The 22,471-nt window shown below is 43.0% G+C and overlaps 1 protein-coding gene, 1 long non-coding RNA gene and 1 pseudogene across 8 annotated transcripts in view; 2 read left to right on the top strand and 1 right to left on the bottom strand.

Moving 5' to 3' along the window:
* The window catches only part of MATN2 (matrilin 2), a 155,416-nt gene extending 135,564 nt beyond the window's left edge, over nucleotides 1–19,852 (top strand). For 2 of the 7 annotated variants that reach the window (XM_060127879.1, XM_060127881.1), the window contains exons 11-19: nucleotides 4,314–4,436; nucleotides 5,700–5,822; nucleotides 8,065–8,187; nucleotides 12,243–12,656; nucleotides 15,356–15,508; nucleotides 16,563–16,634; nucleotides 16,975–17,052; nucleotides 17,425–17,523; nucleotides 19,290–19,852. In XM_060127879.1, the coding sequence (XP_059983862.1) occupies nucleotides 4,314–4,436; nucleotides 5,700–5,822; nucleotides 8,065–8,187; nucleotides 12,243–12,656; nucleotides 15,356–15,508; nucleotides 16,563–16,634; nucleotides 16,975–17,052; nucleotides 17,425–17,523; nucleotides 19,290–19,345 (1,241 nt within the window). In that variant the 3' untranslated portion in view covers nucleotides 19,346–19,852. Of the gene's footprint in view, nucleotides 1–4,313; nucleotides 4,437–5,699; nucleotides 5,823–8,064; nucleotides 8,188–12,242; nucleotides 12,657–15,355; nucleotides 15,509–16,555; nucleotides 16,635–16,917; nucleotides 17,053–17,424; nucleotides 17,524–19,289 lie in introns of all 7 variants that reach the window. The other 5 variants (XM_060127876.1, XM_060127878.1, XM_060127877.1 and 2 more) reach the window with 4 other exon arrangements.
* Nucleotides 9,879–11,155, bottom strand: LOC132508061 (uncharacterized). The gene is made up of 2 exons (XR_009536410.1): nucleotides 10,923–11,155; nucleotides 9,879–10,422 (listed from the first exon to the last, which is right to left on the bottom strand). It is a non-coding gene; the product is annotated as an uncharacterized LOC132508061 (long non-coding RNA).
* A 281-nt stretch (nucleotides 19,853–20,133) lies between the features above and the next one.
* LOC132508468 (small nucleolar RNA SNORA70) lies at nucleotides 20,134–20,241 on the top strand (annotated as a pseudogene).
* Nucleotides 20,242–22,471: the final 2,230 nt, after the last annotated feature.

A 22,471-nucleotide genomic window follows, 5' to 3' on the forward strand; every position in this document is an offset into this window, starting at 1 on the left:
TTGTAATAGCAAAGCCTAGGAACCACCTAAACGCCCTTCCAATAAGAAACTGGTTAGGGGACTTCCCTGGTGGCGCAGGGGTTAAGAATCCCCCTGCCAATGCAGGGGACACAGGTTTGATGCCTGGTCCGGGAAGATCCCACATGCTGCGGAGCAGCTAAGCCCGTGCGCACAACTACTGAGCCCGTGCACCTAGAGTCTGTGCTTCGCAACAAGAGAAGCCACCGCAATGAGAAGCCCGTGCACCGCAACGAAGAGTAGCCCCTGCTCGCCGCAACTAGAGAAAGCCCGCTCGCACCAACGAAGACCCAACACAGCCAAATAAATAAATTTATAAAAAAAAAAAAGAAACTGGTTAAATGAATCATGGTGCAGCCTTTAAAAATAATGCTGTAGTGTGTCAAAGGTGAGCAAGAGGAATACTTTTGTAAGTTTTTTTGTTTAAAGTTTATTCTATTTTTAGAATAGGTAAAAGGTTTTTACATGGTTTAAAAATCAGAACAATACGAAAAGACGTACATTAAGAAGTTTGGCTCCTACTCTTACCCTTCCACCCATCCCCTACCTCCACTTCCCATCAGGAACGGTGGTGGGCAGCCTCCAGGGCGGCCCCCAGCAACCCCCATCTCCTGAATTCACACTCGTGTAGTCCCTCCTTCATTGTTGCTCTGTGTGACCAATAGCATATGGAAATAACAAGGAGGTCACTTCTCCAGTTACGTTATCAGAGACACTGTGGCTGCTCTCTTGGGAGCTCTCTCTCACTTCTTGAATCCCTCACTCTTGGGGAAGCCATGTCGGGAGCAAGTGTCTCATTGTACAGAATATTTATTCAGCTTGTCTCCTGAGTAGTCATGGACACTTGGGTTGTTTCCCACTTTTCGTTATTACAAACAATGCTGCCGTGAATAACTTGAAAGTAAATCGGGGCTTCCCTGGTGGCGCAGTGGTTAGGAATCTGCCTGCCAATGCAGGGGACACAGGTTCGAGCCCTGGTCTGGGAAGATCCCACGTGCCGCAGGGCAACTAAGCCCGTGTGCCACAACTACTGAGCCTGCACTCTAGAGCCCGTGAGCCACAACTACTGAGCCCGTGAGCCACAACTACTGAAGCCTGTGTGCCTAGAGCCCGTGCTCCGCAACAAGAGAAGCCACCGCAATGAGAAGCCCGCGCACCTCAACGAACAGTAGCCCCCGCTCACCGCAACTAGCCCGCATGCAGCAACGAAGAACCAATGCAGCCAAAAATAAATAAAATAAATAATTTTTTTAAAAAAGTATATCAAATTATTGATACACTTCATATGTGCCAGGGTATCTGCAGGAGAGAATTCCAGAACTGAAGTTGCCGGGTCAAAGGTACATTTTGTACTTTTGGTAGATATTGCCAGCTATCCCTCCATAGGGGAAGTCCGCCCTTAATATGTTTGATTTTGAACGATGGGCCTGTTTTGTCTTTAAAATAATCTCTGCAAGTGACTGATGCTCACCAGAGGTTGAGAACCGCAGTTCTCCTCTCTCTTGATCACATGCTCTAAGCGGGTGAGGAGGGGAAAGGTTAAAAACCCAAACTCTCTACATGCTTTGAAAGCATGCACACAACAAAATTTCCAAACAGCTATTAGTACAAAAGCCCAGGAGAGCTCAGAAGCTGGGCTGGGAGCTCCTGGGATAGTCTGCAGCAAGAGTGAATACGCCCCCTGAGAACAGGGGCTTCAGGCTCAGCAGGCTCCTGATAAAGGATAGCAGTGCCACTCTGCCTCGTACAGGCTCAGAGCACCATGGCTCGGCGTGGGAGAAGCTGGGGGACGATGACCTTTCAGGGTCCCTGCACCGAGACAATTACTCTTCAAAATCGCAGCCTGAGATGGAGCTATGGGGACAGGACAGGGCATGGGGGAAGCTCCAGAAACAAGGGGTGTAGGCTTCCGTGGTGGCGCAGCGGTTAAGAATCCGCCTGCCAGTGCAGGGGACACGGGTTCGAGCCCTGGTCCGGGAAGATCCCACGGAGCAGCTAAGGCCGTGCGCCACAACTACTGAGCCTGCACTCTAGAGCCCACGAGCCACAACTACTGAAGCTGCGCACCTAGAGCCTGTGCTCCACAGCAAGAGAAGCACGCGTGCAGCAACGAAGACCCAACGCAGCCAAAAATATAAATAAATAATTTTATTAAAAAAAAAAAAAGAAGGGGTGTGCTCATGGGGGTCTGTCTGGATTATGGCTTGGCAAGACTGGACTGAAAGAGTTATGTACAGCTATTTTATTGCATTAGAAAATGGAGTCTTCTTAATATAAATTCATGGTGAGGAAAAAAGTGCTCGCCTCCACAGCCAGCCAGCTGTCTGTATTATGGATCACTCAACTGCATTTCCACTCAACACTATGTGAGGGATTACCCCAAGCCATCGGGTGATGTTCTGCATTAATAATGAGTCTAGATTGTGCCCAGAGAAGTAAGTCATGTTCAGAGCAAAGAGGAAGGGACAGCTCTGCTTTGACTCTCCTCTGCAGTTATACTGTTAAGTTGATATAATGCCTTCCCACTGAACAACGATTTTGGCAGCACTTCTGCCCAAACGAAGACAAGCACAATTCCCTTAATGTTTGGAAGCTTACTTTACAATATAGCAACGCAGTGTAGCTAGGGAAAACATTTATTTAGCTAGGGATTTATTATCAGAAGATTACATGTTTAATCTGGTGCTATCACTTATTAGCATTTGATGTTGGCAAGCCACTAATCTTCCCAAACTGCAGTTTCCCTAGCTGGTAAATGAGAACAACAACAGCTGCTTTAATTAACGCATAGGGTGGTTCTCAGGACTCCCTTCCAAAAGAAGTACTGCAAAAATGTCTCAGAAAAAAGCGTATGGTCTGTGCCAGACTGTTAAAGTGATTATGCACTTTGGAGCATTTATTTAGTAATCTCAAGTCATATCCATTGTAGAAATTCTCCTCGATCTGAAACGATAGCGTTGACTCTCAGAATTATGTCTGGTTCTTATAAAAAATCACTTCCCACCTATCCTCAGTAATGGGTTTTTTAACTATCAGCCTGGTTTTCACAGGGTCACAAACCTGCTCCCGCAGAAGCTGCCCCAGCCACGTGGACGGCAGTGCCCTTCTGCAGTTGCTCAGTCCTGTAACCTCAGAGTCACCTGTGACTCTTCTGTCATATCCATATGAAGAGAAACTCTTTGTATCAATCCACCAGCAAAGCTTGTAGGCTCTACCTTCAAAGTACAGGCACAGTCTGACCCCTCTCACCAGCCTGTCTGGGCCACCAGGATCAGTGCACTGGGTTTCTTCCAGCTCTCTGTGCTCCAGCCTTACCTGTGCCCCATTCTGTGCACAGTAGTCCTTTAAAAATAAAGTCAGTTCATGTCTCTCCACTGCTCAGAACCATCCAGTGACCCCTTCTTACTTAGATGCAACCACTGCCTGTGACTCCCACGTGGTCTATCCCGGCTTATCACTTGCCTGGCCCCCTGGTCTCCTTACCTTTCCTGAAACGTGCCACACCCACTTCTACCACTGCCATTTGCAGATGCTGTTCTCCTTGGGTGCTGTTCTTTCCAAACACTACGTATTCACTCATCCCTTTCTTCAGGGCTCTGCTCAGCGTCACCTTCTCTCACTGCAGCATGTAAAATAACAAGCCCTCCCTATGCCCCAAACCAGCGGGCACTCTTCATCCCCCTTATCCTGCTTTTCTCCATAGCACCTTCCCCATCTAACATATATATTTGTTTGTCTGTTGTTTGTCTTGCCCCCTCTTTCCTCCCACCCTTGCCACCAAATGTAAACTTCACAGAAGCAGAAACTTGGTTTTATTCATTGTTATGTCCCCAGGCCCTAGAAGAGTACCTGACTCAGAGAGAAGGGACTCATGAAATATTCCACAACTCGGTGAACAAATGAATGAATGACTGGATGGATGGATGACCAAAGTAGGACACCTACATGCACACATAAGCAGATATGTAGATAAGCTGACATTACAGTTATATGATAATCAATGATGTGGAACTTATTTTCCAATATTTATAGGCCATTTTTATCTCTCTTGTAACTTTTCTTTCCATGTCTTTTGTTCATTTTTCCTATGGAGATGATCATATTGTTTTATTTTATGTGCTCTTTATATATTAAGAATTTTTGCTCATAGACATGCTTTCTATTTTGAAATGTGCCCTGTGGGATAAAGTACTGCTTTCATTTAAGGTGTCTGAAATGTCTTATAAGATTGAATAAGTAGCTAATGTATGAATCATTTCCTTTTTCTCTTTCTCTAATTCCAATTGGATTGTCAGAATTGGACTCTTGTGCGTTGGGGAACCATGGTTGTGAACATTCGTGTGTAAGCAGTGGAGGCTCTTTTGTGTGCCAGTGCTTTGAAGGGTATATACTCCGTGAAGATAGGAAAACCTGCAGAAGTAAGTTTTTATTGGAGTGGGCTCACATTACTGTATCTGACCTCTGCATGAAATCCACCGTCCTGATCTCTGTGTATCAGTTACTCTCAAAAACCAATGCCACAAGACCACTAAATGTAATGTGGGATCCTGGATCAGAAAAACATGACTTTGGCTTAAAAACTAAGGAAATATAAATAAGCTATGGACTTTGGTTGATATTACTGTATCAGTAATGGTCTATTAATTGTTAACAAACGTGTCACACTAGTATAATATGTTAATAATAGTGGAAACTGGGTATGGGGTTTATAGGACCTCTCTGTACTATCTTCAGTTCTTCTGTAGATCTAAAACTGTCCTAAATAATAAAGTCTATTAAAAAGAAAACAAACAAATGGACAAATGAAAAAAGTCAGTGCCAGAGCTACAACTGAAGATGTTCATTTATGCCCTGTGGAAAGAAACGACAGGTTGGCAGTGTGCTCTACTGGAAAGATGTACAGTCTGAAATCCAGTATTCTATCAGCTTCCAGCTCTGCCATTTATTAGCTGGGCAAGTTGCTTAACTTCTCTGAGCCTCTGTTTCTTTATCTTTAATAGTATTGTTGTTGTTGTTTCTGGTGGCACAAATCCCTCTTAGAGACCACCTTATGGTGAGGCCATTCTACGTCTCAGAAAGCAAGGCCTCTTAGATGGGGCCAAGACACGTCTCTATATAGTCAAAGGGGAGTGTGTAACCCTGAGCAAATGATTCCCACCCCTATCAGTCGTCTTTTTCTTAAGCTTCTCAAAAGTACTTTACAAAGAACAACTCATATTTCACATGTGAAGAAAAGATGGGTAACTGAAAGTATTTTTCTCATTTTTCAGAAAGGAAAGGTAAGGTTAAGTCATTCTCCAAAGTCATATGTCAGGGAAAAAGCCAAAATTAGATTTCAGTGCCACTAATCTAAATTGAGGTTGAATCTCCTAAGTAATCGTACCAACAGTGTTTCCTTTCTGATATCACAAACTGCATCTGCAGAAAGCTGATGATGGACTGCATATTTATGAGACACTGACGTAGGTGCTGGTGAGTGACGGTGGCGGTGACAGTGAGGAAGTTGGGAGAGTGAGCCCGCATTGGAGCCGCTGAAGTTCATCCTCAGTTTTATCTTCCTCCCCATGGATCACTGAGCTCAGGTGGCCCTGGAGTCCAGTGGCTGAGATGGATGGAAATTCCCAGGTGAAGCCCAGGGAAAATTGATGTTGGTAACATTTAACTTGCTCTGTTATCCACAGGGAAAGATGTCTGCCAAGCAGTAGACCATGGCTGTGAACACATTTGTGTGAACAGTGATGAGTCGTACATCTGCAAGTGCTTGGAGGGATTCCGACTCGCTGAGGACGGGAAACACTGCAGAAGTAAGTGGATTCAAGGTAGAGGTGGACTTTTCCATCTGTGGGTCTTGGACAGTTGGAGAACTTCATTAAGCACTGGAAGTCTTCCTTTATAATCTGTGTCACTATTGTAAGTTCCTGCCTTGGGTGCTCTGAAACTGTTGTGCTAGTGATCAGTACAATAGACCCTTAGTTCTTCAAGAATTTCTCAGTCAAGATCCTGAGTTGTCAGGCTTTTCGCTGCTTTTCACTTTCTCCCAGCTATAGGCCCTTTCCACAAGAGTTGTGTGGGTGCTCAGAGCCTAGCACGGTGCCTGGCTAGCCATTGGATGGGATTAGAATCTCTGCCAGCAATCTCTATAAGGATCAAAGAACAGTTATAGTGCTGTTTCTTCTTGGAAAACCTTATAAGTAAGGGCAGAAGGTGCGAGAAGGGCCGAAAGGATTTTCTGTGAGTCTTGTTTATCCATTCTATCATTTGCTTCTGTAGGTCACTCAAAACAGATTTTCTGAGAGTTTACTTAGAAGGTATATTGGTCAGGGTTCTCCAGACAACCAGTAAAATGTGTGTGTGTGTGTGTGTGTATGTGTGTGTGTGTGTGTGTGTGTGTGTGTATAGATCGATAAATAGACAGGGAATCTGTAGGGCAGGCGGGCAGGCTGGCAGTCTGGAGACCCAGGGAAGAACCGATGTTGCAGCTGTAATCCAAAGGCAGTCTGGAAGCAGAATTCCCTCTTCCTTTTGGGGAATTCAGTCTTTTTTTCTCTAAAGGTCTTCAAGATAAGGCCCACCCACAATATGGAGGATAATCTGCTTTACTCAAAGTCTCCTGATTTAAATGTTAATCTCATCTTAAAAAAATACCTTCACAGCAACATCTAGACTGGTGTTTGACGCAACAACCGGGCACCATAGCCTAGAAAAGGTGACACATCAAGTTAACCATCACAGCCCCCAACAGAAGAGACAGGGCTGGCCGAGCTCAGTGAGGTGGGCAGTAGACAAGAACAGGGTGGGGATTTTTCCTCCACTGTGAGATTCTGAGCTATTAATCCCTACTTTGGGTGATCTTGACACTGTCTACTTGCTTTTGTGATACTCTGCTCCGGTGGGCAGAATGTTCTTTTTTTTAGTTAAAAAAAAAAATTCAATTGCTGTTGAGGTTGATTTGGGGGAATATCCTCATGGATACCCGAAATAACTGGGGGCCTCCACAGGTCAACCTTAGTGGGGTTGAGGAGAGCTCATTCCTCATTCTTCTGCCAGGAAGAGGGGCTTCTACTGTTAGTGAGAAGTTCTGTCTGAAAAACCGATTTCTGGGATGCCTGTGGGTCCGTGGCCTGACTCTGCAGGGCTCCCTACACTAGCCTATGTTTTGCCTTCACGAGGGGGTGTCCTTCTACGGAGCCCATGGCTGCAGTTCTGCCCATTATGTCTGCCTGAGCCATTTGTTCATGCTTCTCTTTCTGTAAGCATGGGCACACGTGTGCATCATTTCTTCATTCAACGTATTTTTTGCTCAATAAGTTGAGCTATTTGTACACAATTGTACACAAGGCACAACTTCTTCCTGTGAAATTTGATTGCTAAATCAAATCCCACCATTCCCACTTCCAGAGGGATCTGTAGTCGCTGATTCCAATTTTGTAGGAAGCTTCTCCTTTTAGGGAGCTAATGACCGAAAAGAACCAGAGAGCCAAAGGCTTTCATGCCGTGGAGGAGGACTACTCAGGACACCTCCTGCTTCAGCTGTGTCATCAACTGGTTGTACGACCTTGGGCAACTCTGTGAAACTTCGTTTCTTCATTTATACCTTGGGTATAATTATCCCTGCCCTCCTCTTTCCACAGGATGTTGTGAAGATTAAAAGGCTGTAACTACTCTGGAGAGTTTAAAGTATCTCACACATGAGAAATGTTCATCAGACAATTAAAACTGAAGCGTTTGGGATGTCTATGGGGAAAATTCAGTAGCTTGGGAAAACCAAAACTCAAAGCACATCGAACAATTCTAAAAATTAACAATAAATCCAGGACACCTGATCACCCATCTGACCACGCAGTTTCATGGGAGCTAGAGCTTTCTGAGAGGTTTCCTTTACCATGCCCTATCCTGAGTATTAGACTGAAAAGGGGGATGTTATAGAGGAAGTTTGAGTAGAGATTTTTTTTAATGGATTATTTCTATGATCTGTCCTGACATGACTGTTCAATCCAGCTCATTTCTACATTGATGAGGTTGCTTAACTTCCTTCATTACCCTCAGGGAAGGATGTCTGCAAATCAACCCGCCATGGCTGTGAACACATTTGTGTTAATCGTGGCAGTTCTTACATCTGCAAATGCTCAAAGGGATTTATTCTAGCTGAGGATGGAAGACGGTGCAAAAGTAAGTGATCTCAACTTGGTTTTTTTCCCTTAATTTGGTTTGGGAGCAATTGCTTTTTGGAGTATTTGCAGGAAATAAATCCCTCACCTCTGCTTCTACCATAGATATAAATGTGTATGCATAGACACAGAATGGGGAAGAGAGAGCTTAACTGCACCTATGAAAAAACTTATGGTTTTAGTTAACAGTAAGTTCACTATCAGCTAAGAGGCTAGAATGATCCTAGCTGAATAAGAATATCTGGAATGAGGGAGGTAAGACTTGTGCTTTTAAACTTAAAAAATAATACCTCTAAAGTAGCAGAAAAAATTTTGAGTTATTTTATCATCTCAGAGTAGAGAAGAATTTTCTAAACATGACATGAAACATAAAAGCCATAAAAGAAAAAAAAGGGAAAATGTACAGTGAGAGATTAAAGCTACCATACATTTTTTTACCTGTTAGTTATCAGAGTTCAAAAAGTTTGATGATTCCTTATATTGGCAATGGTGTGTGTGTGTGTGTGTGTGTGTGTGTGTGTGTGTGTGTGTGTGTGTGTGTGTATATATTTTTGGCTGCGCTGGGTCTTAGTTGCAGCACGCAGGATCTTCATTGCCACGTGTGGGATCTTTTGGTTGCGGCACACGAACACTTAGTTGCGGCACGTGAACTCTTAGTTGCGTCATGTGGGATCTAGTTCCCTGACCAGGTATCAAACTCAGGCCCCTCCATTGGGAGCGTGGAGACTTTAGCCACTGGACCACCAGGGAAGTCTCCAGCAATGGTATGTTGTAATAGGCAATTGTAAATTTATCACTAGGCGTCTGAATTGGTACAACTTTTAGGAGGGCAATTTGGTGATATTTTAAAGGCAGTTCCAGTTCTAGGAGTTTATCCCACAGATAAGTGCATGTGTTCTTATCACATATGAACACATAGCCATATTTAAAGGGATATTTTGTGCAGCGTTATTTGCAGTAGCAAAAATGGGAAATAAGGTAAATGTCTATCCATAAGATACTGATTAAATAAATAATGGTACATCTATACAATAGAATACTATACAGCTGTTAAAAGGAATGAAGCAGCTCTAGATGTATCCCCAAGATATTTTAGGTGAAAAAAGCATGGTGCTGAATGGTTTTTATAGTATGTTACTATTGATGTATTTTGCAAAAGGCTCTCTCTAACCTATATTCTCTCTCTCAATATAGACATAGCTATATAGGTAGATAGAGATGGAGATATATAGATACAGATACCCTTTGTAGTGTTTGAACTTTGTTCCATGCGCATGTAATATTTTTTTTTAGAAAAAAAATAAAGAAAAAGGATAGAGACAAGATTTAGAAAGCATCATGGTGGGGAAGTTCAATATGATGTCAAGTGAAAAATAAAGGAAGATCTATGTAGAAAAAAAGACTTGAGGTACCTTTCAAATACCAAACTGACAATCTCCTCACCCATTATTTATATGACACTCCCCCCCCAAACCCCAGGGAAAGAAAGGACATTGGGGAGAAGCTACAGCTGAGTATGAGGACAAAGACACTTTGTCTCAGAGAAGCTGTGTGATTAATTACTTAGGATCATGAGCTTCGACAGACCTGGATTTGAACACCCTGTTCATACATTTGTGTGACCTTGGAGAAATTATTTAACTCGAGTCTCAGTTTCTTCGTATAATATGAAGACAATCCCTCACCGAATCGTTATGAGGAATACATGATATCATGTACTTAAAGGTGTTTAGCCCAGTGCTGGCACATTGCAGTTGCTCGACAAATGATAGCTACAAATGTCATCATCAACAGCAGAGCTGTCTACAGATGGGGCTTCAGTGGTGAAGTGATGAGTTCCTCATCAGCAGAGGTATTCAGGTCCAGGCTGAATGAATGGCTACTGGGTAGGGATGCAGTAAAGATGTGAGCAACAGGGGTGGCTGGACCAGTGGCTTTTAAAGGTCTTGTCCAACCCTGAAATTCTGGAACTCTGTGAAAATTAAGTTCAGAAGGCAAAACGCTGCTCCGTTCCAGTCTCATTGACTTAACTACCCAAAGAAAACATCCAAGGAAAGCTGAGTGACCTTCCTGCAAACAAGTAGCCAGCAAGAGGGACTGTCATTCTCCCTGGATCTAAAAGTGAGAGTCCGGCACCTCTCACCCTGATGCTCTTCCACTCAACCTAGGATTCTTGTTTCCTGGCGAAGCCTTCTACACCCCTCTATGCATGGAGGCTGCAGGTGTTGGTTTCATTCTGTAAGAAAAGAGTATATGGGGAAGAAGAGACAACAGATTCACTGCTGGAAAATTATTTCACTATTTCTGAAATCTGCTGGAGAGTCACGTGCACAGTCCTTGAGATTCAGGCTATGAATGTAAATGAAGCTCTGAATTGGCCTTTTCCTCTTTCATTAGTAACAGATCAATAGGTTGGGTAAAGAGGATAAGCACTTAATGAAAAAAGAGAGGAACCCAACTCTTCCAACACACACACACACACACACACACACACACACACAATTACATTAGCATGTTAGTTAAGCCCAGGAATAGAAATATTTTTGCATGTGTGTCTTTACTTCCTAATGTTGCTGTGCTTCATTTTCAAATATTAGACAGCTGCTTGATATCTAAAAGAGAATGTATATTGCGTACTGTAGACTGTTTGAAATGAGATCATTCATTTGGGATCTGTAAATTTTTCTTTTGCAGCCCTAAATAACAAAAAAATCTCTCTACACCCAGTTTGCTTACGTATTTGCATAAAGCTTTTACTGTCACCCATCTGAGTTGCCTGGAAAACTTCCATATAGATAAAGAATTCACAGTGATAATTCAGTTTAAAACTTTAAAAGGTCAATAGGGGGGAATTCCCTGGCGGTCCAGTGGTTGGGACTCCGTGCTTTCACTGCCGAGGGCCCAGGTTCGCTGAGGGCCCAGATTCGGTCCCTGGTTGGGGAGCTAGGGTCCCACAGGCTGTGTGGCTTGGCCAAAAAAAAAAAGAAAAAGTCAATAGGATACTTAGGGGTGTGCTACCCAATGGACACCACCTCCTTCGTTTATTCTGTCAGCAAGCATTTATTTAACAACTCTTGTGTGCCAGGTATTGGAGGTACAGAAATTAATGAGAAATGGCTCCTGCTGAGGAGGAACTGGCAGACTGGAGGAGGAAACTGACACATAATTAACTAGCTGTTGTACAGTGTGGAGCACTGCACAGAGTACACTGGACTATAAGCAACGTGGTGTCAGGGATTTTGCTTTGGTCACTGTTGCAATCCTACTGCACTGACTGCCTTACACAAAGAGGTGCTCAATAAACAATTCTTTGTCCACTAAATTAGTAGTGTTAGGGCTACACAGAGAGTAACTGAGACAAGCTGGGTTACTAGGAGATCTCCCTGGAAAAGGTGATGGCCGAGCTGAACTGGAAGACTTTCCAAGTCCGTTGTCTGTCAGATGCCAGCACCGGGGTGATATCACCCGCCTGGAGTTAAGTTATTGGAATCTTTTGGGTGCTGTCAGACCCTTCAGAGTACTGTACACACAGTCCCTCCCAGACCTGGCTGCCGGTGACCCAGGGTACAGTGTGGACCTGGTTTCCAATTTGTACATCGGCTGTGTTTTTGCTTGTGGAAAATACAATTTTAACAATTTGACAAGCCGCATATAAAGGCAATTCTGAGCATTATTGTTGCTCGTTACTCTCCCTACCCTTTGTCTGTCCTGTGTATTATGTAAAGAATAAAGGTGGCTCTCCCAAGTGGTTATACCTCCAGTGGAAGCACAGTTTTTTGTTTTTTGTTTTTTTTGCGGTACGTGGGCCTCTCACTGATGTGACCTCTCCCGTTGCGGAGCACAGGCTCCGGACGTGCAGGCTCAGCGGCCGTGGCTCATGGGCCTAGCCGCTCCGCGGCATGTGGGATCTTTCCGGGCCGGGGCACGAACCCGTGTCCCCTGCATCGGCAGGCAGGACTCTCAACCACCGCGCCACCAGGGAAGCCCAGTTTTCTTCTCTTGTGCATAAGTGATTTTTATCATTTAACTAGCTCAACTTTCCTTTCATTCCTGTAGGATGCACTGAAGGCCCAGTTGACCTGGTCTTTGTGATCGATGGATCCAAGAGCCTCGGAGAAGAGAATTTTGAGATTGTGAAGCAGTTTGTCACTGGAATTATAGATTCCTTGGCAATTTCCCCAAAAGCCGCTCGAGTGGGGCTGCTCCAGTATTCCACGCAGGTCCGCACAGAGTTTACACTGAGAAACTTCAGCTCGGCCAAAGACATGAAAAAAGCTGTGGCCCACATGAAATACATGGGCAAGGGCTCTATGACCGGACTGGCTCTGAAACACATGTTTGAGAGAAGTTTTACCCAAGTAGAAGGGGCCAGGCCGCTCTCCGCACGGGTGCCCAGAGTGGCCATCGTGTTAACAGATGGACGGGCTCAGGATGATGTCTCCGAGTGGGCCAGTAAAGCCCAGGCCAATGGTAATATGGGATGGAGGTGTGGTTTACACCACTCAAGGTTCGGGTTTCTTAAACTCACTTGGTGTTCACATGGGGCCACAGGAGTGAGATTCTTTGAGCGAACAGAAAGGCTTCCTGTCCCCACTGTTACACACCTTTACTAAACTGCCACCTAGTGGCCTTCAAGGCACCCCACAGGAGTTAAAGGACTTGGGAAGGATACGAAAATCTTGCGGACTATACCTGAGTAATCATCTACTGTGATTTACTAGCCAGGGTGTGACCGCCAGAGCAGAGAATCAATCCTGCACGTGCTATTTAACCAGAGAAATACACAACAGTTCCCAGACACTGGTCTGGTTGCTTTAGAATCACCTGAAGAGCTTGATAAAAATAGACTCCTGGTAGGAGGAACGCTTACCAATAGTTTTTTTCCTTTTTTAAGCAATGCTTCCAGTGAACACTCTGGGAGTGCAGTGGCCTTAGGACAGCGAATACTCGTGTTTGCAGGAGGCAAAAGTTAACTTTCGAGAAAATCAAAATGTCAGACAAGATCATGACCCTAAACTCTTGTTGCTCAGTAGAGCTCAGCCTCTTCTCTGAGGTTTGTCTGACTCCATGTATAATGCAGGGGGAACTTGAGGTTACTTCATTTGTGTCTAGATGTCAAGTGTGGCGGGGGAATATGGCTCTTGATGAAAGGAAACCCAAAAGCTATGATGGTTGGTGGAGAGAGCTTGAGGGAAAGTGTCTGGATTCCTTGGGGAGATGAGAAACCTTGAGGTTGTGAAGCAGTTTGCTTGAAAGCTGCTTTCTTTAAGAACTTGTCGTGGGCACATTGCTGCAGCAGGTCCTGTAAGCGGGAAAGGATATGTACCAACCAGGGCTCCATCCAAGACTTTATGGACTCAGTGCCTCCATCAGGCATGGAACACAGTACATGTGTGACCAGTCCTTGCTGAGTGAGTGAACAAAGGGTGAAAGTGCTGGCAATAGCACTGGTGAACTCCGTTCCTGCTCACAGAAAGGCTGGTTCACCTCAACATTCAGCCACTCTCTTCACAGAGGAGGCCGTTTTATTGATATTGCTTACGTCACTCTTTTTTTCTGAACCCAATAGAGTAGGAGCCACACAAAGTGTCCTGCCTGAATCATCTGGGTGGATTTTAAAACTGGCTGCTCACACGCAGTTCCCCTGCTTCTAGACTAGCTTACCTGAGCCTATGTCAAACCCACAGGCCCCTCTAATCTGCATTCTTAAAATGTATAGGGGAAAGCACCCTGTCTCCAAAATCAGTTGTCAACCCTTTTATTTGTCTCATTGAAGCCAATCTACCTTACTCTTACCCAAATTTCCACGAATCCTCCAAAGACAGGTGGTGGAAGATACATGTTTACTTGGTTCTTGAATCAACAAGATTTATCTGAAGTGACATCCTCTAACGAATTTAATTACTCCTACGTATAGCTAACACAATCTTAAAATAGTAGTTATCCTTTTTAGGAAGCTGTGCATAAAGTCACTGGGCTCTCAGACAAATATGCTGAACTTGGCTGTTGACCTGACACAGACTTTAGAACGAGGCCAACTCTTGCCCTTTGGCTTAAAGAGCCATTTTTATGTCTATTTTTTTTAAAAAAAATCTAGTCTAATGAATTAGCCAGAATAAGATACCTGCTGAAAAATGTTGAAAATCAAGCAGAACTTAGGTTCTTATTATGTTTTACTTTCAGTTGAAGAAGATATTGGGGAAGGGAGTCTAATGATTCATTTTGTTTAGAAAAGCTTTTGGAACAATCTCATATGCCTCTTGAAATCTAAGGTTGATACTTGGGTTTGTTCTTTTTTCTGACTTACGGGATTTCCATTGGTCTGCAGATTCTCCTTTTCAGCTTAGCACCTCCTCACAAGGCTTTGTCCTCCCAAGATGGGTGGGCAGAACACAGCTTCACTTGGCCACAGGTCACTTAAAGTTCCTATCTGTACCTCTGAGAAGTAGAACCTAGGTTACAAGGTCATAAACTGACCTGTTTCTTAGAATTCTCCCAGAAGAGATTCTCATTTAGTAAGCCATAAGGTAGTGCTCTTTTCTACTTTACCACAAAGCTAATTCAGGGAAAAGTTGAAGATTTGTTAATGACCTTGTCCAGAGCTGAGCAACAGGTTGGTGGTCCAGCTCCCCAACCTCCTTCATGCCTCACCTTCCTCTCGCTTGGATCCCTGTCTTTTGCTCACAAGGCCAAAATAAAAATGATGCAAAAGTAAAGGGAGGTTGACATGGACCCCTCAAATCACACCACTTATTAGTATCTAGTGGCTGTGGGTGCAGTACACACAACTTCCAGATCCTGGGAATACAAGTCTAACTACTGTGTTCTTTTTTTTAATTTAAGTAAAGTTGGTTTACAATGTTGTGTTAGTTTCAGGTATACAGCAAAGTGATTCAGATTATATATATATCACATATATATTATATATAATCACACAGATATACTATTCTCTTTCAGATTCTTTTCCATTATAGGTTATCACAAGGTATTGAATATAGTTCCCTGTGCTGTACAGTAGGACCCTGTTGTCTATTTTATATATAGTTGTGTATCTGTTAATCCCAAGCTCCTATTTTATCCCTCCCCGCCCCTTTCCTCTTTGGTAACCATAAAAGTTTGTTTTCCATGTCTGTGTAACTACCCTGTTCTTAACTTGCTCTGTTCCTTAGGTGTAACCATGTATGCTGTTGGGGTAGGGAAAGCCATTGAGGAAGAACTACAAGAGATTGCCTCTGAGCCCACAGAAGAGCATCTCTTCTATGCCGAAGACTTCAGCACGATGGGCGAGATAAGTGATAAACTACGGAAAGGCATATGTGAAGGTAGTATAAGCTTACGTCTAGGAGAGACCTTAGCAAACAGAGCAACATGTGAATGAGAAATTCTCAACCCATTCCTTCAAAGTGCTCAAAAAAGTGCCTCCCTTGTAGGCAGGGCCAGTGATGCCCAGAAACACTAAGCACAAAAAGTGGAATAGGGGAGAGAGAAGACAAAATCATAGCTAACGTTGCTTGAGCACTTGCTCTGTACTGAGCAGTGTGATGAGTGTTCTGACACATGGCAAAATGCTTAATCCTCACAAAAACCCTATGGAGATGATCATGTAACTAGAAAAAACCATTATATGAATCAGGAAAGCTGATGCACACTTTTGGGATATACCTGTAACTAGAGTGGAAAGGGATGGTAGTCCTTCCAAGCTCACTGATGAAAATGTAAACGATGCCCTCTTGCATGGACTACTTCTGTTTACAGAACATTAAACTGCCCTTTAGAATTTAGAATTTCTTATGTATAGGAGCCCCTCGTGCTTTTCTCCAGCTCACTATTGTGCGGGTGTCCTTGCATATAGCAGTTCTGCCCATTTTTCCTTTTACTTCTGTCCCAGCTTCAGTCGCCAGTAAAATCCCAGTCAAAGTGATGTGTCTTATTCCTCCACAGGAAAGAGCACTGGGATGAAAGAGGCCAGGAAAGGAAGGCCTTTCAGATTTCTAATGCAACTTGATAATGTTTTGCCTCTAAGCTCTTTCATTTAAGCTGAAACACCTCAAATGGAGCTGCTGCCACTGCAACTTAACCCTTGGACAAACTTAATTTTTTTTTCCCACCCTACCTTCTAGACATAACATTTTTGGGGATATTCTTAAGATGCATTTAAGGGATCCAGGCTTCTCTTACTAGAGAGAACTGCCCTAGAAAGGTCTTAGATTATCGGGCGAACCAAGTGCTTTTGTGAATCGGTGGTGTTACCAAATCAAACCAGAACATCCTGGGTGGTGGCAGGTAGGTAAGGAGTTGGTCTGGGACCAGTTTCCTAAAGAACACATGCGCCCATGTGGACAACTGTCACTCTTTTGGTCATCTTTTACCTCTCAGCTCTGGAAGACTCTGGTGGAAGACGGGATTCCCCAGCAGGGGAACTGCCAAAGAGGGCGCGCCAGCCAACAGGTACATTTTTTAAAAGCCGTATTTTTAGAATCTTTGGTTGATACTTACACCATGGTTTCCCCACAGACAAAAGTTGTTCCATCACACAGGAAACATTTACACTTTTTTAGCCATAGTTGGTAATAGCCTCTCTGCTGACAGTCTTTCTGCCATAGTATGTCCCAAAATAAAGCTATGTACCCCATTCTAGGAATACCAAGTACCTTACTCTGACAGCTGATGGCTATATTATAACCACAGCCATGTTAAACAGGTTTGACTTCAGTTTTCTTTCTCTTTACAGAATCTGAGCCAGTCACCATAAATATCCGAGACATACTTTCCTGTTCTAATTTTGCAGTGCAACACAGATATCTGTTTGAAGAAAACAATCTTGCACGGTCTACACAAAAACTTTTCCATTCGACAAAATCCTCAGGTAATTCCAAGTAAAATATTACTATAGGGTAATTTGCTATCAGCCTCTCAATTTGCCAACAAACTCAGCTTAAGGGAGGACAGGAAAGGAGGAAGTAGGAGAGGGGGAAAGAGAAGAACTTAAGGAAAATGAGAACTAAAAGAATAAACTAAAAGAAAGTGGAGTAGTCCTCCCGCAGTCCACAGCAAAGGCCCCTTCCAGCACTGGAAGCACATACAGCCCTTTCCTGGTATTTACTGGATGTGGCTGCATGGAAAAAGCTGAACATTTCTTTCATTATGGTTTCCTTCATATGCTGATTCAGTCCTACTGTTATGCGTCTGGGAAGCTTGGTGGGTTATGGAGTTGAACACTTTCCATCTGCTTTCTTAGGAAGTCCTTTGGCAGAAAAACACAATCAATGCAAATGTGAAAACCTTATAATGTTCCAGAACCTTGCAAATGAAGAAGTAAGAAAATTAACGCAGCGCTATATCCTTTTCTAATGTTATGCTTCTGTATGGAATGCAAAGAATATTACAACTTCAAACAATTCTATATATGGGTATATATCAAATGAAGTCATTTCCACAAAGTCAAGAACAGTGAACTCCAAGAAAGGCTTTTTCTTAAGCAGACTGATAGGTGCTTGAGAGCCAAGGGCAAGCCAAGCTTCTGGCACAGGTCAAGCACTTAGCTGCTATCTGCGGTTGGTTCTAGGAGGTTTAGCAGTAAGGCCAGTCAGCCAGTCAGTATGCAAGGGAAAGAAAAAAGACTTATTTAACTCCTTCTCTGCTGGGAGGAAATGAAAGCTATATACCAGATCTGAAGTGCATTAAAGATACAGTGCGTATAGGCAAAGACTTATGTAGAATGAAGAGGTTTCAAAGTCTTTTACCTAAACTCCAAACCCTTCCTTTGGCCCCAAGCCACACTGCGGCCACATCTGGTCAGTGTGTAGGTTTAGAGGACTGGGGTGGGGGTTTTTTTGTTTGGCAGCAGAGATCTTTTTTATCAGCACTCTAAGATGAAACATTCTACCAAGGGAACAGCAGGATCCAATGATTCATTAAAACATTACAAATAAAAGGGATGCTTTGGGATAATGGAGAAATGAGGGCTCAGTGCTTTTATACACTGAACACACCCTGCCAACTGCTCTGAACTTAAAATTATAGTAAGCTTATTAAAGCTGCCTGATATTTAGCTCAACATGCATCAACTAGTCTAAAGGGAAATGGTTTAATTCTGAATTATTTCTGTGCAAATGGGTTTATAAAATAAAGAACAGCATACAGCCATTCCCTCTCTGAAAACTGGAAATATGCTCCATAAAGTAAAGTAAAATAATCTGACAGTGTTTAATACAGGTGATGAATCCAGGCTCTCATTCTGCCATTGAGGGAGCAGGTGGAGGGTATTAAGAAGCTTCAGGAAGGAAGACAAATGTTTATTGTAATGCTCCTCTGCTCTGCCTTTTCCCAGCCCACCTCTGAGAGTTTACCTCACAAGAAAATAAGGCAGTTATATAGAAAAGAGAATAGGTTGGGACTTCCCTGGCAGTCCAGTGGTTAAGACTTTGCCTTCCAATGCAGGGGTGCGGGTTCAATCCCTGATTAGGGAGCTAGGATCCCACAGGCCTCGCTGCCAAAAACCCAAAACATAAAACAGAAGCAATATTGTAACAAATTCAATAAAGATTTTTAAAATGGTCCACATCCAAAAAAAGAAAAAAAATCTAAAAAAATCATAAAAAAATAAAAGAGCATAGGTCAGAAGTCTTCAAGGCTGCTACACTTTGGTCCTATCATCATTGGTGACAACTCCCCATCTTTCTTCATCTCTTCTGATGTCATTATCTTACTTTCCACGGCCTAATCCTTTTGTTTTCTTCTGTTCGCCTCATTCCCAACATTATCAGTTTGGCTTCAAGAGGTGTGCTATGGCAAATTAATTTATAAGCAACAGGGGTGTGAGTAGAATTAAAATTTTTAATAAGAAAAATCTGAAATATCTGGCTTTAAAGTTAAAAAAAGAGTATTTAACCCCATACAGATTTATAGTCTTGACAGCACGTGCTAATGAGTTACTATAAACTTATAAGTCAGAATTTTAAAATACTTAACAGAAATGGGGAAAAAAAAACCCAAAAGCCTTAGATTTTTCAGGACACAAATTCTTATGTAGATAAATCAGGTTGATTTGAATGTAAATAAATATAGGCCATTCAGATTCCTCTTCCTTAATTTGAGATTTACTAGAAGAAATGACACAGAGAATGGAAGCCCTGGAAAATCGCCTGAGATACAGATGAAGATTCAAAATGCTACATGTATTTGTACGTCATTGTATCAAGGATTACAGTGAAACAGTTCAGAGCCCCAAAAGCTCAAGCTATCATTAATTCTGTAAGGTTGTAAACTAAAACGTAACTAGTACTGAGAAAGCTGGTTTGCTATAGAGCAAAGGCAAAAAGTACACACTAACTTGTATAAATTCATTGAGAAAAAAAATCTTTCAGAATCCTAAAATGCGTTTATCAAGTGAGAACAAATAAGCTATGCAAGATATTCTGTAATATACTGTGGACACATTTGCTTTTGCCTTGTTCTGCCTTAGTGTTGCAATCTTATTTGACTCCAAAATAAAGTTTGCACAGTCTTACTTCCATAGAACACTGGCCATGGGAAAACTATTTTTTTTTTTTGTATTGGACTTTACCTTGATATATGTATATGGATGTATACATAAAGTCATAGAACGTATGTATCGTGTAACAAGTTACATTTTTTAATACAATATTAAAATTCACTTCAGAGAATGGTACTGTGTAAAATTCTAAGTTTAACTTTAAATGCAAGGTATGTATACATGAGAAATGGCTGAAACACATATGAAAAAAATGTTGAGTCTCACTGATAATCAGGAAAACGCAGGTTAAAACAATCAGCTTGGCAAAAGTTAGCATGTCTGTCTACAGCATTGGTAGAGATGTGAAAATACGGGGGCTCTTGTACACTGCTGGTGAGAACACAAATGGGCAGCCTCTGGAGTATAATCTATCAACACCTAGTAAAACTGAAAATGCAGCCCTACCCTGTACTCTAGCTACTGCAGTTACAGGTATCTAACTAGATGATTTTAGCCTCCTCGGTAGTGTATGCAGCCTGTTGCCTATACGGGTTGCCCTAACGGACGCTGGAGACAGCCCTTTCCAGTGTACATTAATGACTGGCATGCTGTCCCCAATCTAGGCTCCAGACAGGTATGCACGGTACCTTTGGAAAGCGCCAGGGCACAGTGGCCAGGGTCCACATTGGCCAAATCATAATGTCCATCAGCACCAAGCTGCAGAACAAGGAACATGTGATTGAGACACTCCGCAAGGCCAAGTTCAAGTTCCCTGGCCGCCAGAAGATCTATATCTCCAAGAAGTGGGGATTTACTAAGTTTAATGCAGATGAATTTGAAAACATGGTGGCAGAAAATTGGCTCATCCCGGGGCCTGTGGGGTCAAATACATCCCTAATCGTGGCTCTCTGGACAAATGGCAGGCCCTGCACGCATGAGAGCCTTGGCGCTGTCCCCTCCTTACTCATGCCCACCAATAAATCCTACTTTCTTGTCCAAAAAGAAAAAGAATGTTACTTGAGTTGATAAAAGTTAACAAATTACAAATAACCTAAATCATCTTCAGAGAGGGAACTGATAAATTGTGGCATACCTCAGAAATACTATGCAATATTTAAAAGAAATGTATTGGGCTTCCCTGGTGGCACAGTGGTTAAGAATCTGCCTGCCAATGCAGGGGACACAGGTTCGAGCCCTGGTCCGGGAAGATCCCACATGCTGTGGAGCAACTAAGCCCGTGCGCCACAACTACTGAACCTGCACTCTAGAGCCTGTGAGCCACACCACTGAAGCCCGCATGCCTAGAGCCCGTGCTCTGCAATAAGAGAAGCCACGACGAGAAGGCTGCGCACAGCAACGAAGAGTAGCCCCCGCTCGCCGCGACTAGAGAAAGCCCGCACGCAGCAACAAAGACCCAACGCTGCCAAAAACAAACGAAAAAATAAAAAATTAAACATATTGTCTACATGTATACATGGTAAAACTCAAAAACAAAGATGAATTTAAAAAGTCAATGGCAAACTGTGTTTAGCATACCATTTCGGTAAATGAAAAAAAACAAACTACACTGCTAGCTGTTCAAAGATACATAAATATGTACATTTAAGTACAAAATATGTTCCAGAAGGATACACACAAGAGTGGTGTTGTCCCTGGGAAAACAAGGAAGTGGGGATTGGGATAGTCAAAGGAGACTTCAAATCTATCAGTTCAAGGCACTTATAGGATCAAGAAAATACAAGTGGCAGCTTCTTTAAGAAATGAAGACACCCCCCCCCACCCCCAATGACATCCATCCTATGGAACCTACTGTATTTTTGAGGCCAAATGATGCTTTTACAAACAAAACACCTTGTTTTGGCTTACGTTTAAATACTTCAAGACAAGTGTTCCCATCAAAATTTCCTCCCAAAGGGCAGTGTGCTAAACTAGGAAGAACATCTCCTGGGCTACAATCCTATCTGGAAATCATCTAATTCTTTCCAAGCATAAGAGTTGTGATTCGAAGTATTAAACCTTCAGTTTATATTCATATTTGAGTCCTCCCAACGATCCTGAAAACAGGTTTTCATTAGAAGTGCTGATTTGGGTTGGCATTACCTTTTGAGATGTAGTCAGTTTAGGCATTTTCCAGCTGGCGCAAATCTGTCTTCTGTTGAGTCCTGGCTCCCTCTAGTGGCTCTAGACTGTGTGCACACAAACACACAGCCACCACTCCCACACACTTTAGCTATTAAATACATGTTTCAACTTTCTCCAACTTGGGAAGGAAAATGCCTTCGTGGGAGACAAAACCTCCAACCAGTCCATCAAATTTACATATTAATCTAAAATATTTAACTTGAATATTGTCTAAAATTTGAAATAGTTCTCCATTTTCCTTGTTTTGCTCTGTGTACATCTCAGGTATAAAAGTTTTGCTTTCCAGTTTCATTATTTGTGTGACCTTTCCAAGCCTTGATTTCCTCATCTGTCAAACAGTACTATCTCAGGGCTCTAATCAAGACGGCGGAGTATAAGGACATGGAACTCACCTCCACAAATACACCAAAAATACATCTACGTATGTATTCTCACAGAATACCTACTGAGCACTAGCAGAAGACCTTAAACACCTGAAAGGACAAGAAAGATCTCCCCGTGAACCTGTGTAGGATGAGGCGGGGGTGGGGGAAGCGGGATGGGACCTGAGCCCCTGGGAAGCAGCTGTGAAGAGGAATCAGCGGCTCAGATGGGAGCACACCACGTGCCACCTCTCCGTGCTCCCCAGCGAGACGCCCGCGCCCGTGGGTACACGTGGGGGCTGGGT

This window comes from Lagenorhynchus albirostris, chromosome 17, assembly GCF_949774975.1.
Source record: "Lagenorhynchus albirostris chromosome 17, mLagAlb1.1, whole genome shotgun sequence".
Lineage (NCBI taxonomy): Eukaryota > Metazoa > Chordata > Mammalia > Artiodactyla > Delphinidae > Lagenorhynchus > Lagenorhynchus albirostris.